Source organism: Ictalurus punctatus, chromosome 8 (assembly GCF_001660625.3).
Source record: "Ictalurus punctatus breed USDA103 chromosome 8, Coco_2.0, whole genome shotgun sequence".
Lineage (NCBI taxonomy): Eukaryota > Metazoa > Chordata > Actinopteri > Siluriformes > Ictaluridae > Ictalurus > Ictalurus punctatus.
Window position 1 is genome coordinate 22,335,562 of NC_030423.2, and position 15,737 is coordinate 22,351,298.

The following is a 15,737-nucleotide window of genomic DNA, read 5'->3' on the forward strand; positions in this document are numbered from 1 at the left end:
CTTTATTTAGTTGGCAATTTAGTGTCAAACTTATTAAATAACTCTTAGCACTGAATTTACTCTTACTGTGTTAGTACATCAGTGTTCAATAAAGTCACATGCTGTGTAAATTCAGCTACATTGTCCTCAGTATCGGTGTGTGAATGAACACCTGCAGGGTTGATTTAATGCCGAACATGTTTAACAAACTTGATTGAACTCTTACAGTGTGAAATGAACAGCTGTTGAATAAACAATACTATACACCAGGTTAAATGTACTCTACAGTACTGCAATGATAGAAACCACTACAGGGTTCTACTTGTTACTGGTGTTTAACACATAATAGAGGAACATAATAATAAGGAACATAATAGTACAAGTGTGAAGTAATGAAACACCAGGACTGGACAACCTTTATAGTGTCTTATAGGAACATATGATAAAATAATTTCTTACGTGATAGTTATCAACTGGCAAGCTTGTCAGGAAGAGGGACCTGGTCTCTAAATTTGATTTGCTTCTGTGTCTCCCAGCTGACAAAAATAATAGAAACAAGAGAAATACCATTACAAATCATCAGCTAACCAATAAACCATTCCCAGTCATTAATGTTATCCATTAAACATAACACGCCACCAATAGAAGGTAACAAATTATCAGTAGAGATCCACAGGTCAAAACAATAGGCTCTCTACTGGTAATAACCAGTAATAACCATTACAAATATTATGAGGCCTTCTATTGGGTTTTTTCCCCCCAGCAGCACTAATGGCTGCTGTATTATTTCTAATGATGAGGATGTTTTCCCGTTTTGTCTTTCCAGTTTAAGTCGTATGACCTTTTTGGCTATTATTAGTGATGTTAGTATGAATACTTGAAGCTCTCTGGGTATTTGACGTGATGACAGGACACAGAATATTGTGATGGAGGGGCGGTATCGGATGCTGATGTTGAACATCTCAGGCAGCCTGCTTCAGACTCCATCCGGCATTGTGGTGTTTAGGCTTCTGCATTCCTACTGTCCGTAATGAACTCTTATGCTGCTGAATAAACACAGTGCTATTACACTAAAACACTAAACACCAAGGGCTAACATAACGTCAAAGCTAACATAACGTTAGGTTCTCTTATGGATTGTGCTGGGATTAAGAATTCTGTATAATTAGCTAACCAATAATGAAATGAAAAAATAAAAATCCAATGCCTCCAAATAATTAATATCGTTAATATAAAAAAAAATTGACATCCCACAACCATGATAAACACTACACTCCTGAAGCTGCAGGGTCACGTGATTTAAGTCTTGCAATAATAAATCAACAGCTCAAACAGTCCTGCTCTAACAGTGCTAAAAATACATTAACTCTTAAGGTGTCTAATTAACACCTATGTTGTGTTGAACTAATTCAAGTAAGTCTAAATGAACACCAAAAGTGTTAAACGAGTTTTTCATGGAGGTGTTTTGGACTTGTGTAAAGTTAAAGCAGTGTTAATTCACGACTGGATGTGGTTTTTTAAATTTATTTATTTATTTATTTTTACTACCGTCAGTGTCGGTGTGTGTGTGTGTGTGTGTGTGTGTGTGGTGTGAGCACCGTGCCGTCGCCTCCCACAGCGCTTCATCTGTAAAGTCACTGTATCTCTCGTACACACACACACACACACACTCCTGTGCACAGTGTAGAGCGCGCGCGCGGCAGCATGACCGGCGGTCCTAAAGACGGAGAAACCGAGGTAAGGCCGAGTTAACCGAGAATATTTCATTATAGTTCGTTTTCCTTTGATGGAAATACTGGCGTTGCATTCCCCTGTAATCTCCAGCCCCTCCCTGGATTGTGTGACCTCGGCGGATTTACACCTGGGTCCGGTGTTGGCACGTTTTCCGCGCGCGAGTTCTGCCAGTTCGCGTGCGTTATCGCTTTTGGCACGGGCTTATCTTTTTTTTTTTCTCTGCAAACTTTTTTTAAAAAATTATTATTATTATTATTATTATTATTATTATTATTATTATTATTATTATTTTTACAGCGCCTCTTTCTCCTCATACTAGCTACAGATGAAGGGATTCAGTAGGTTACACCATTATAGGTGTACGTCAAAATATCTCTTTTCATGGCAGTGATATTTATCATGGTGTGTAATTTTCGGGCGCCGGCTCGTGCGCAAAGGTCCTACGGATCATAAACACTGAGTCCGCGTGCGACCGCGTTTCATTGTTAGTGATTGCATGGTATTACGCAACATTTTAATTCAAATTTTATTTTCATTTGAAGCAAACCTGCATCAGGTTTAAGTTATTTCTAGACGCTTGTTTGGTGCGGGTGCGCGCGCGCACAGTGTTTGGTGATGACCCCTTGTGGTGGAACTACAGTTCCTACTGGAGAGAGAGAGAGAGAGAGAGAGAGAGAGAGAGAGAGAGAGAGAGAGAGAGGGGTGTGGTGCTGTACTTCTCCTCTCATTTAAAACCATCCCATGCCAGGGGAATGCGCCGAGGTGCTCCCTGCTTGCTCTTCCAACCCCATTTGCAGTTTTTCCCTCATTCTGATTTGTGCTATTTCCTTGGCACCCTGTGTAGGAATACGTTCACTCACCATTCATCAGGAAACAGGGGAACATATACAAGCCAAACAACAAAGACATGGACAGCGACAGCATCCACGAGAAGACCTTGCACGACGTGCACACCAAGGAGATAGACCTGGTCAACCGGGACCCGAAACATTTAAACGATCATGTAGTTAAGGTGAGACTTTTTTTTTTTTTTTTTAAATCTCTCTTTCTACAAGCAAGTGCACTGACACTTAGATTTAGCAATGGTTTTAATCGTACCCTGAAACTATATCGAGGCGTATTTCAAAACCGAGAAATTTTTGCAAGGTAGAAAGCGCAGAAGATGTGTCTCAGGCTGGTCAAAGTTTCCACTAGAAGCAGTCCTGAGAGGATAAGAACCAGAGCAGGGACACAAGCAGTGGTGTCCTTGTGAAATCATCATCTATCCAGTGAGTTTTAAAACACATCTGACTTGGATTTCATTTTTGATGTAATTTTTAGATTGAGCTCGTGCAGGCTTAACACCCCAGTGACACTTTAGTGACTTCAGTCAATCACCAAACCTAAATTATCATATACTATACCACTGTGGGATACTTAGTAGTGCCGAAGAACACTTTATCTATAGTATAGTAACGTGTCATTGATATACTATTTCAGAAGCCTGTGTGGTTTGGGACGCAGCCTTGCACCATCACTGCTGGAATGACACCGAGGGGTGTGGTTTGGGTTTGACAAGCCAACACCAAGTGCTTTTTACGCCACTGAAATCTTCTTGAGTTACCATTTTGGAAATATTAACATAAATACTTAACGTTTTAATGGAAAGGCGTAACCTAATATGATAATTAGTAATAACAACGTTGCATTTCAAACCTTTAATTTATTTAGAATTTATTTATTTTTATTTTTACAAATACATACACAAACTTCATGCAGGACAGATTTTTGAGGCCGTTTTAATAATAACGGCTTATTTTCCAAAATATTGACATGTTCTATCATTGCCAAACACAGCTTTCAACGACTCAGATCAGTCTTTGAGGTTACAAGCATAAAATATCTACATTTCCTTTCTTACTGTAACGATGTGGATACACACACCTACAGTGGTGCTTAAACTCAGAACAGACTTTGTTTATGACCAACTGTGTGTAGCTAGCCTGTGACCTAGCATGACCACCAGGAGGCGCTGTCTATATCTTATGAGGTAACTTGCAGATAATGATCTGAGCAGCACAATTTAATTGTTTACATTCGTTTATTGTTTTTAAAAAAGTGTTATCCTATATGCAAGTTTTTAAAGCAAGAGATTTTGGAGAAAGACCTGCATTACTGGTAAAGTCGGTTTACTCGGCAGCCATCTTAGCGTCACTCCTGGTTAATTATTTCCACTCATAAAAGACTATATTTACTTAAATGATGAGAGACCTGTGTGGCAGAAACAGGTACATAAGATTTGCGTATATAATGTCTGCTTCTTGACTCCAATAGCACAAAGCAAATTAAATAAAGCAAAGCACACTATATGTAGTGTACGTTTTTATGCTAACATCTTAACCAAAAATGTGATTTTTGTCCCTGAGGGGCAGGGCTTATGTCATATACAGCTGCCATTTTGAGGCTTTTTACTGTGAGTAAATTGTGAGTTACTGTTGAGTAATATTAATATTAATCCCTCAAAATGTGGTGAATAATTGATCACAAAGAATTAAACATACATTAGTTGTTTTTTTTCTGATTGTTGCACCACTTGGGCAACACAGCTGACAGCTGACACGCCCCTGTGTGAGGATTTCTGGTATACCGCTATATGTATCTATATCCGAGCCTGTTTAATGTTCCAAATATCTATATCTGTATTTGGATTTAAACCCTGGAAACACTGGAAAACACTGGATAAACCCCAGAGGTAGAAAAGTCAGCAGTGTCATTTTAGTGTGTGAATTCTGGCTCTGGCAGTTCCTCGGCCTCAGCTGCATCACTAAAAGAAATGTAACTGTTTCTGTTTCCTAAAATGCTTATCCTAATTTAAACCAGCATGACCCTGACCAGGCAGTTACTAAGGATGAATGAATGTGTATGTGTAAATGTGCTGTAAATGTGTCACAGCACCGAACTTTCATGTTCATTTTTTTTAGCTGTGCCCAACGGGATCACAGTCCCAAAGCACCAACTTCTACTCTCAACCGGATGTTGATGTGAACCTTTCTGACAAGGTTTCTAGTCAAAAAAAAAAGAAAAGAATTAATAACGTTCATATTGTCTTTGTATACATTTAGACACATTGTCTGTTTTGAGTAACGTATTGGCAAAAAGCAGATCATGATGGATTGAGACATGGCCATGTTGTGTGATCCTTTTTAAAAATACCATATAGGGAGAATCCAGTGGTGAACAATTCTTGTCCAGAGAGAGTGAGTGAGTGTGAGAGAGATTGAGAGAGAGAGAGAGAGCGAGAGACTAATCTTGGCAGTGAGAAGGCAGTCTGCCGAAACGCTAGAGGGGGAAAAAAAAGACCGTTATGTAAAAGCCAAAAGAGAAAAAAGAAGTTTGTTTCCAAAATGTTATTGGAGTAAAAACAGGTTTTCATTTAGAAACAGAAACTCTCATTTTCATCCAGATGACGCAACATTAACCAACTGAATGCATTCTTTTAAGTATTTTTGGTATCGTCATGACAACGCTGGATTAAATTTGTGTCAAGCGCGCCTCAAACAAGTTAATTTAACACAGAAAGCAACACATAAGCAGAAGTGAAGTCCGGTCCTGAGCAGCTACTGCAGCGGCTGTGTCACATCGTCACTGGAACAATTAGCTCTGAAATGGTTTGAGTCATTGGCACCCCGTCCAGTGTGTACCTCGCCTTGTGCCCGATGCTCCCTGGGATACGCTCCAGGTTCCCCGCAACCCTGAAGGGTAAGCGGTATAGAAAATGGATGGATGGTTTGAGTCATACCACCAAGCTGAGACCATGTCAAAATGTTCCTTTGAATGAATACTATTCTGGTTTTGCGGTGACTTCCACGTACAGAGACGGGCCGTCACAAACGTAGCAGAGCAATCAATGGCTTCAGGTCTCAGCTGGAACAGAGGAAATATTTCAAGCTTCCTGTTTTTGAGAAAAGTTTTTTTCACTCCTAACATTCTTAGCACAAATTTTTCCAGGGTGTGGAGTCATGCCTAGAGAGAGAGAGGGGGGGGGGGGGGGGGGGGGGGGGGGTGCATGCAGCGTGTCAATCTTAAGTGTCATAGTGAGTACAGAGTAGATTTCTTTCTCCTCAGAATGAAAAAAAATGGATAAAAGCTGCTATTAAATGAAAGATGCATGAGCATGAGTCACTCCCCTGAGGAGATCCGGAATACAGAAGAGCTTATGATTTGTCCACAAATTGGATCCACAAGACGAGCTCTAGACGCTTTTTTAAAAAAAAACAGAAAAACTTTTTGCTTTTCCATTTCTCACTGGCCTTGTGACAGGAGACACAAAAGTGGGCGTATTATCTTGTGGTCTTGCGTATGGGATGAAAGCAGGGAATTCCCATCTACATTTCCATCATCCTCTCACACACACACACACACACACACACACACACACATAGGGTGTTCCTCCAGGCAGGCAGCTGGCACTCGGCCCTGTGGTTCTCGAGCTGAATCCACCACCCACATCACAGTTCCTCTAAAAACGCAAAAGTAGCTTTCCCTTGGAACTGAAGGCTTTTTTCCCCTCATAAAAAAGCATTCTTTTAATAGCACACTGGAGCCCGATTCCTTCAGAGACTCCATCTAGTGCACAGCGAGGCCAGAGAGGGAGGACCGAGGCTTTCTTACTTCCCACTTATCAACTGCCCTAACACACTTCATCACGTCCTCCATGCATCAAAGACGCTAAGAGGATTCAGTTGACTAATGTGAAAGTGATCCACAACAATACTTTCTTTGGTTGGCGTTGAGTTTTAGATCACATCACTGAAGTTTTTCAAAGCAGCGCTGTCACGATGCTGAAATACATTCAGCTGCGCTGGGTGATAAATTAAAAGAAGTCTGTCAGAAGAATAAGAGTTTTCCCTAAATAACTGAGACAATGCAGAGATTCATCATTGTTCTAACATCTATAAAGCACTGAACTAACTGGACATACAAACTGTACTAAAGTACCAGTATAGCCGAGTATAACTGAAATTAAACAAACAAAAAATTAATACTCGTGTTTATTTAATTTTTTTAAAAGGAGGTGAGTCGTTACAAATCACCAAAGACCAAAGTGGATCATTTATTAACTATATTTACACCACAGGGCTGTTGAATTCTGAATTCTGGATTCTGATTGGTCAGAAAGTGTTGATTCATTTTCTATCATTTTAGGTTTATATTAATGCGCTAATACGTTCTAATACGTTATCAATTCTATAGTAACAGCTCATTCACGGGGACTTGTGAATGTGCACGATGCCCCCAAACAAATGGTTTAAAAACAAACAAACAAACAAACAAACAAACAAACAAAACGCGTGATCATTAATATGTTGAAGTTTTCACTAAGGACGTGTTTATTTAACAAGGAGTCTCCAGTGTCAGTGCTTAACAGGAACAGTCAGAAGTTTTCCAATATCTTCAGGACAGAGGAGGTTAAGCTTTTTGTGGTTTTTCGGTAACATGATAAGCTGTATATTTTTATGTTTGTTTTTGTCTAATTAAGTTCGAGAGAGAAAGAGAAAGTGATACGCGATAACAGAAACCTGGTTTGCAGACACCCCACAACATTGTAATTATAACTGGATAAAAATAACACGTGTCGTTGTCTAATAAATGCATAAAATGTAATCATTGGTAAATTGCGGTGGAATTAGAGGAATAAAACACCTCAGGACATGCTGTTATAGGATACTAGGTGGTAGTGTTGATTATTTTCCTCTAACAGCACATGCTGTTGTGTTTTATTCCTTACCTACAGTAAATCCGTACCAGTTTCTAGGTATACTACAAATCCATTAGATTTGGACAAGAAATGCTTAATACATTGAAGTTACTTGAAAAAAAAAAAAAGAATCTCAACAAAACAAACAAAACAAAATATTATTTTATTTTATTTATCCTTTATTTAGCCAGGAAAGTCTCTTTGAGATGCAAGATCTCTTCTTTTAGGGAGTCCTGGTCAATGAAGCTTTCCAGATTGTGATGAATTTTCAAGTGAGATACCATGCTGGGGACAAAAAGCAATTAACAAAAAAACACTAATTTCAGTTAAAACGATTTACTTTGTAAATACATTTAAGCGTTTACTTTCACTTTGAAGTAAGATTTTGATGCAAAACGTTCATGCTTTCGTTTGAATAGCATTTGAAAAGGCATTTCTGTTTACAATCATGAACCCAAGCTGTTGTGATCAGGAGCTGGAGGAAAATATGTTGTCCAGAAGAGTCATTTATTTTCTTTGAGAAAATTGTCATCTATATGTATTTACAGGAGAGCATATAGAGAGTCTTTACAGCTCACTCAATACAGTTTTGTCGATACTCGTAGTTTTGGAACTGCGTACGGTCAGTTAGATTGATGAATGAGCGAGCAGATGTTTGAAGGCAGATTGAATTCCTCTGCTGTACCGAGACTGGAATCCAGCTGCAGTGCTTTCAGCTGATTCCACATCTTATAGTCTTTCATTTTGGGTGTTAATGGGAGGTTATAAAAACTCCTCCGTCCTGAAGAAGTCAGAAAACCGTTACAAAGCGCTGACACTGGAGACTCCTTCCATAAACGCTAAACAAACACATTATAAACACATTATAGTATACATTTTTTTATTATTAAATAACAGCACATGTTGTAATCTGTAATACTATAGAAACGGTAACGTATTATTACGAGCACACCTTCTGACCAGTCAGAATTCAGAACTCAACAGCACTGTGGTATAAATAGTACTTCAGGACACTTCTGAATGTGTGTGTTTTTCATTTCGTAACACACACTGACACATATTCAGAGTAGAAGCAGGTGTACAGATCTACGGACGATTTTTTTATGGTAAACGTTAGCTCTCGGTTGAACTTTGAGTGTGATTTATGAAGTGCGGTGTGATAGATAGTGCCCGTTGCGTGAGTGAGGGTTTAATACTCACACGAGACCACTGCATTGTGTAACGGAGCTGTCTCTGAGGAATGTGGAGTGGATGTGGGTGGTGAACTGGAAATACCCCGTACCATGGTGTGATATTGATAACGGTGTATCGTTTTGTTTTGTTTTTGTTGTTCCATGCACACTCACCATGTTGTACCTTGCACAGGCTTGATCAAACAATCAGAACTGGTGTTTTTATGGAGGGAGATTGTATTTTAACAGTAACAGGTTTAATAGTTTGGAAAAATGTCTGCATGGATATAACATGAGCTGTACAAAAATATTTGTATCAAAGTATCAGTGTCACAGTTTACAGTTTCAGCAGTTACCTTTTCTCCTTATTTTCCTTCTTCTTTTTCTTCTGCCCAACATTTTGGCACAGTCATAGATTCGACATAGGAATAGCGTGCTTGTGCTTCTTGGAAAGATTAGAATTATGGTTGCCACATAACAATGCTCCAAATGCTCCAATCCTACAAAGGAATATATGGGGAATGGTTCAGTGGGTCATTGGTCCTTCCTTTAGATGATTTTAGGTCATGCTCCACTCAGTAACGCCCTAACAACCCCTTGGAACACGATAACAACCAATTAACTTGCTAGCAACCAGCTGAGATTCCATAACAACCAACTACAGTTAGAACCCAGAAACCACCAGGGTTGGCAACCACCTAGCAAACTCATTGCAACCACATGGAATACCATAGAAAACACCTAGCATCACCTTATCAATGAATTAAGAACCCCATAGCAGTCATCTAGCAACAACCAATGAGTAACACCCTAGCACCCACTTGGAATACCATAGCAACACCTTAGCATCAGCTGGAATAACATAGCAACCACCTAGTAACACTCTAGGAACCAGTCTGGATACCATAGTAATCACATAGCAACACCCTAACAACCCCATAGCAGCCATTTAGCGACTTAGCAACACCCTACCAGCTGCATGCAATACAATAACAAGTGCCTAGCAACACCCTAGCAACCAGTTAGCGACCAGCTGGCATAAGATATCCCGCATAACTAACTACATGTTTTAACCTTTTAATATTTTAGCCTTTAAACATTATAAGCGTTTAGCCTAGCCTTTAAACACTTAACTGTTTAATGCGTTAACATTTTAAAATCAACACAATAATAAATCTGGACATTAAATTTAAGCGAAACTATTTCTTTAGAGTTCTAGGCTGAGTTAATGAAATGGTGGTGTGAGCATCACATTGAACGCTATCATATCAGAGAAGATGATCTCAACTTTATGATATTTTTAGGAAACTGTCTTTTTAGATTAACTCTTAACTGTAACGAATGGCATTTCTGTTGTCTGAAGCTGGCTTCTGTAGTTTTACACTGGATCTACACGGTCAATATTACTAACATGTCGTGAAAGTCAGCCAGAATCTTCTTTGGTGACTGTCAATATTTGTTAGCCAACATTTCTTCGCTTCCTAGCTGCAATGTAAGTGAGAACAGGAACTTGTTTCATGGATGTTTCACATTGTTAAATGTAGCTATGAATGCATATAGGTCCTAAAGTATGGCTTGTTTTTTTTAATAAATACACAAATTGTTATTTTGGTGAAGTGGTATAAGTGGAATAAAACACTTTTGGATGTGTTGCTATAGGAACACGGTATTTTCTTCATCATGTATGGAATTTTACGGTTTATTGCTGAACGTAACCGAGATCCTGGTCTCCGTGCAGGTGGACTTCGAGGACGTGATCGCTGAGCCTCCAGGCACCTACAGCTTTGATGGTGTGTGGAAAGCCAGCTTCACCACGTTCACGGTCAGCAAGTATTGGTTCTACCGGCTGCTGACGGCGCTGGTGGGCATCCCCCTGGCGCTGATCTGGGGCCTCTTCTTCGCCATCCTGTCCTTCCTGCACATCTGGGCCGTGGTGCCGTGCGTGAAGAGCTACCTGATCGAGATCCACTGTGTCAGCCAGGTCTACTCCATCTGCGTGCACACCTTCTGCGACCCGCTGTTCGAAGCCATGGGGAAATGTTTCAGCAACGTCCGCGTCACCAGCACGAAGGTGGTGTAGGAGCATACAAAGTGAAGGAAGAATTCAGGCTGGGGAAGGGGGGGTGGGGGGATGGGGGGGTGTTCTTGTGGAGTGGGTGGAGTCTCAGAAGGAGGGGAATAAAGATTAAAAAAGGAGAGAGAGAGCAAGAAAAAAAAAGCCCTTCATGTTGAAGAGGATGACATGAAAAGAATAGGGAGGCTTTTGAGTCCCTCCAGTCTGGGCTTCTCTACGGATTTATGAAATCTTAATAGGGATTTTATTCTTTCGTAATTTGTTAGTGTTTATCACTAAGCGAGCAGCAGATCAGCCTTGCGTTTTATTCCGCTTCCTGGGATAAGGCTGTGAATCTGTCCTTTTTGTTTTTGTCCCTCTTCATTCATGCTTGAATCCACATTCATTTCAATCGTTTTTTTTTCCCCTTCTGTTTTTCAGTCTTAACAAAACTTTTAACATCTTACTCTGTTTTTTTTTGTTCTTCATTCCTCGTGGAAGTTCACTAAATTTTAGAAAGTTTTCTTTTTCCATGTGAAGAGTCACTAATATGGAGCCAGGAAAAGAGTTATTTAGTGAGACATCCGAAAACACGTAACATGACAAAGCGTAGCATAGTTTAAGTTACCAACAAAAAAAAAAAACAAACAAAAAAAACAACAAATCTCATACACTTATCTCGTCATAAACACTCTCCACTGCCTAAAGGACAAAAATAACCTCAAAAACTTCACATTTAGCATTTAAGATTTATCGGGACCCACTGTAAAAGAACAACTTTAGATGGAAACGAAGCTTAATGTGTCAAAATGGTGAAAAACACCAAATTTCTTTAACCCCCCCCCGCCCTTGTTATAAACTTCTTATAATGAACAGCTTAACTTGGTGTGATGTGTTAAAACATCAATTATAACTCCTGTCTATGATTAAACCTCTTAAACCCAATATAGATTAAAGAGTTGGTGTTGCTTGGTCATTGCTTTCGTAATTACACAATAAGGTATTTTTTCCACGTTAAGCGTTTAAGAACGTCCCATTTCACACACGATTTAGTTTAACGTGGCCACGAGATGCTAAATCGAGCCCATGAAATCAACTTTATCCACCCTCTCAGGTTTTGTATTTCTAGTTCTCAATTTAATATCATTTTGCCCACGTTTTACTTCATTTTCTATTTTCGTAACAAAAGTAAGACATGGCAGTTTCCGTGAACGAGAATGTGGCTCGAATTTTATTAATAAGCGATTAATTTGCAAATTAAGAGCGTAAAGTAAATTGGTAACCCAGTTCTGTTATATTTTACCTTAGTAAACAAATATCAACAAAATGAGGAGGTAAATTAAGACACCAATGTAAACAGCATAAACAAATCACCATGGCCTACAAATAACGTACAGTAAATTGAAACCTTGTGCGTATCTTAGTTATGTTACGAGTTTAAAATTATAAACCATTTTTTTTTTTACATATGCACACAATTTATGTCGATTTTAAAACGATCTAGTTAGTATTTCTTCGTGTCCTCGTCAGGGCTCCATACACTCATTGTTTATTTTTTGGGGGATTTTATAATAAAATTAGTTTTTGTAATAATACAGTGATAAAGTGGGCGTGTTCCTGCTGATTTTCGAGACTGCCCATGACACTGCATGCTGCCGTTGCTGAACCGTGATCCAAACACGAGACGAAACGAGCTGACTTCAGTGAAACGGTCAGCATAAGCTAACACAAGAGACTGTACCTGCTTTCGCAACACACGCAATCCTTTAATCGGCTTGTTTTTTTTTTTTTTTTGAGCGACATTGCAGAATGACAGCTTCTAAAACGAAAACCTAAGAACTGACGCTTTTAGCGTCAGTGAAGGCCGAGCTTTTAGCATGGAGGCACTGCTTTTGCAAACATCCACTATATGAACATGAAGTACTTTTCTTCTTTTTTCTTTCCCCCCCCCAATCCTTACTCTTGTTCATAACAATTTATCGATCAGCTAAGGTGCATTGCATCATGACATAGTTTGTATGTCTGTATATTTTTGTGCAAAGAAAAAAATTGCTTCGAAAAAAAAAAAAAAAAAGATATCGATTCTTGTTGCTTTTTGATGTGTTCACTGTCGGACTCACACACTGGCAAAGATCTTTCAGCCCCTTGGACTCCTGATGAAACCGGGGCACTTAATCTCTTTTCTACTGCCATTGAGCTCACTTTTTTTTTTTTTTTCGACTCGGCTGCCTTGCTGTCTACCTGCTGTCTCCGAGGATGGGAAAACGTGTGATGAAATGAGCCTCTTGCCATGAGCTGTTTTTTTTTTTTTTTTTTTTTTTTTTTTTTTACATTCCTTCCCTGCTTTCGACTGTAAACATCACGCCGTGCACATTAAAAAACAATCAAATGAAACCCTGTTATACTTTGTGGTCTGTCTTGTTACTTGCTGTATTTTCTTTTATAGCTGTGAGAAGTTAAAGTGGCTGTATGTTTCTCTGATGTCACATGGGGACATTTTAACTGCTAGCACAGTTAGAGTGGAGGTTTATAGGAGGAAAATACATAAAGGTTATTAATTAACATAACCATAATGGACTATTACTAATTCAAGTAATACAAATCCATAAAAAGATCTTTTTTATATGTGAATATAATAATTCATGTATCCATCCATCCATTTTCTGTACCACTTATTCTACACAGGGTCACAGGGGAGCCTGGAGGCATTCCCAGGGGACTCAGGGCACAAGGTGACGGACACCCTGGACAGGGTACCAACCCATCGCAGGGCACAATCACACACCACAGACAAATTGGAAATGCCAGTCAGCCTACAATGCATGTCTTTGAACTGGGGGAGGACACCAGAGTACCCTAGAGTGCATTGTAGGACTGGAGTCCCAGAGTTACTCAGTTACTCAGTATAGAGTTACTCAGATGTTACACCAGGGACTCGGCTCAGCTAGTTAGTGATCTACGGGATGATGAACGTGATGGTGTTGGTGGTATTACCATGAAGGTTGGGCAGAGTGTAAAGTTTAGGAAGTGAGAGAGCTGGACAGTCTAAAGCACTAAAGCACAGCTGCATCACTCTCTTTAAGTAGAGATGACGCGAGAGCTAAATCTCATCACACTGCTACAGCAGGTAGTCCAATGGCATTGTGGGTAATGTAGGAGACTGTTAAATGAAAATAAGTGAATTTCATTATAAAATGAACCTTAGACGCTCTTGAAGAAGGTTGCATTTTTATTATAATGATGAATATGCAAATCGTTCAGTGCGGATTTCTCTTTTTGTACAGTAAAATTGTTTAGGACTTAGTACTTTCTCACGGATGCTGCAGTAGACTTTGATTAAAAGTTAAGGACTTTAAAACTCTACGTAATCCTACGCACAGACTGTACATACTGGTAATTAAATTAGGATCAAATAGCATAAAACTTTAACAAACTTTAAAAATTTTTAAAGCGTCCAGTTTAGATCTCACTCTAAATATATACTTCATATCTGATTTGTATTAATGCTTTATAACTTTACATGATGAGAATTAAGTTCAGCTTTCATGTCTGATCTCCGAGGAACTCACCGAGGAAAATGGCACTGGCCTTTTGAGTCATGCCAGGTTTTTATAAACATCAGTTAGGCAGTGTTTAAAGAGCAGAGAGTCTGAGTGAAATAAACAGCTAAACCCAGGCTCACTTCAGATCCAGTCCTCGCTCATTAGCCCCGCTGTTTATTCATTCCCTAGATTCCAAAAAGGGGAGCTTTTGCAGTCCACCTCAGCAAAGTCATCGCCAAGGTCATTAATACTATTTAAGATGGTGATGGGAGTGGATTTTTTGAGTCATACCGTAGCGCCACAGTTATAAACTTTTAAGGTCAGATGTAATAAGTCATGCAAGGCTTGCGTGCTAAGAGAGAGGCTAATAAGTTTAACTGCTGAACATGGAGGTTATATTCACTGGAACTCACTGGAAGGGCATACTTTCCAACAGAAATAATTAGAGTCATGGAAATGCAGCACGTTAATACAATTCATTTCTCAGTGTAGAGAGTACATTCTTACTTCAATTACATTGTACTATTTAAAGCATCTTCCTGCTGGCAAAAAAAAAAAAAAAAAAGATTAGCAAGAACTGCATGCTAGGTTGAGCTAATGACCGCCCATGTGAGTATGAAGCATACTCAAAATGACAAAATTCGCATTTAGAAGATATATGCGTTCAAACTTTACAGTCTCTCTCTACCACCAATTTTGATGACATCATTCTGCACTTTAGCTTCTCAGCAGATTTTCTGTCCAATCAATTGCTCTCTAGAATCCGAAGTGCCCCGCCCCCAAAATTATAAAAATTCATGGTACCTACTGTCAAATACAGCTTAGCCCTGGCTATGAGGGAATCTAAACGCCATTGGCTATTTAAAAAAGGGGGACGAGCCACCCAATATACCCCGCCCTGATTTCCTGTTTCAGTGGAATTTACTTCAACGCATAAAATAACACTATCCATTTCAAGGCACTTCATGGGGACATTAAGTGCATAGATAGATAGATAGATAGATAGATAGACAGACAGACAGACAGATCTTTGCACATTACAGGTACTACAGGTTGAAAATATATATATATATATATATATATATATATATATATATATATATATATATATATATATATATATATATATATAGTAATAATATACAGTAAATTAAAAAACTTCAAGGCTATGGGTGGTGAATATGTACAGTAGCTTATTGATCAGATAATATGAATGGTATTACACTAGGTTATAATAGAAAAAGCTATAATAGGTATATAAATATAAACATATGCAAGTATTAGTTAAAAATTACAGTAGATACTTCAAATAGTATACTTTCATCCATCCATTTTCTGTACTGCTTACCCAACACAGGGTTGCAGGGGAGCCTGGAGCCTATCCCAGGGAACTAGGGGCACAAGACGGGGGACGTCCTGGATAGGGTGCCAACCCATCGCAGGACACAAGCACACACCCATTCACACACTACGGACAGTTTGGAAATGCCAGTCAGCCTACAACGCATGTGTTTGGACTG

The 15,737-nt window shown here is 39.1% G+C and overlaps 1 protein-coding gene across 1 annotated transcript; it reads left to right on the forward strand.

Moving 5' to 3' along the window:
* The first annotated feature begins 1,560 nt into the window (after positions 1-1,560).
* Positions 1,561-11,339, forward strand: cav1 (caveolin 1). Its single transcript, XM_053682070.1, has 3 exons — positions 1,561-1,716; positions 2,558-2,725; positions 10,361-11,339. The coding sequence occupies exons 1-3, from the start codon at positions 1,684-1,686 to the stop codon at positions 10,700-10,702; spliced, it is 543 nt and encodes a 180-aa protein (XP_053538045.1). The 5' UTR covers positions 1,561-1,683; the 3' UTR covers positions 10,703-11,339.
* Positions 11,340-15,737: the final 4,398 nt, after the last annotated feature.

Excerpts from the sequence above, each read along its gene's own strand:
- cav1 (XM_053682070.1), top strand. The coding sequence starts at position 1,684 with ATGACCGGCGGTCCTAAAGACGGAGAAACCGAG. Across the intron at positions 1,717-2,557 it reads CTAAAGACGGAGAAACCGAG|GAATACGTTCACTCACCATT; the intron begins GTAAGGCCGAGT and ends CACCCTGTGTAG. Across the intron at positions 2,726-10,360 it reads TAAACGATCATGTAGTTAAG|GTGGACTTCGAGGACGTGAT; the intron begins GTGAGACTTTTT and ends GTCTCCGTGCAG.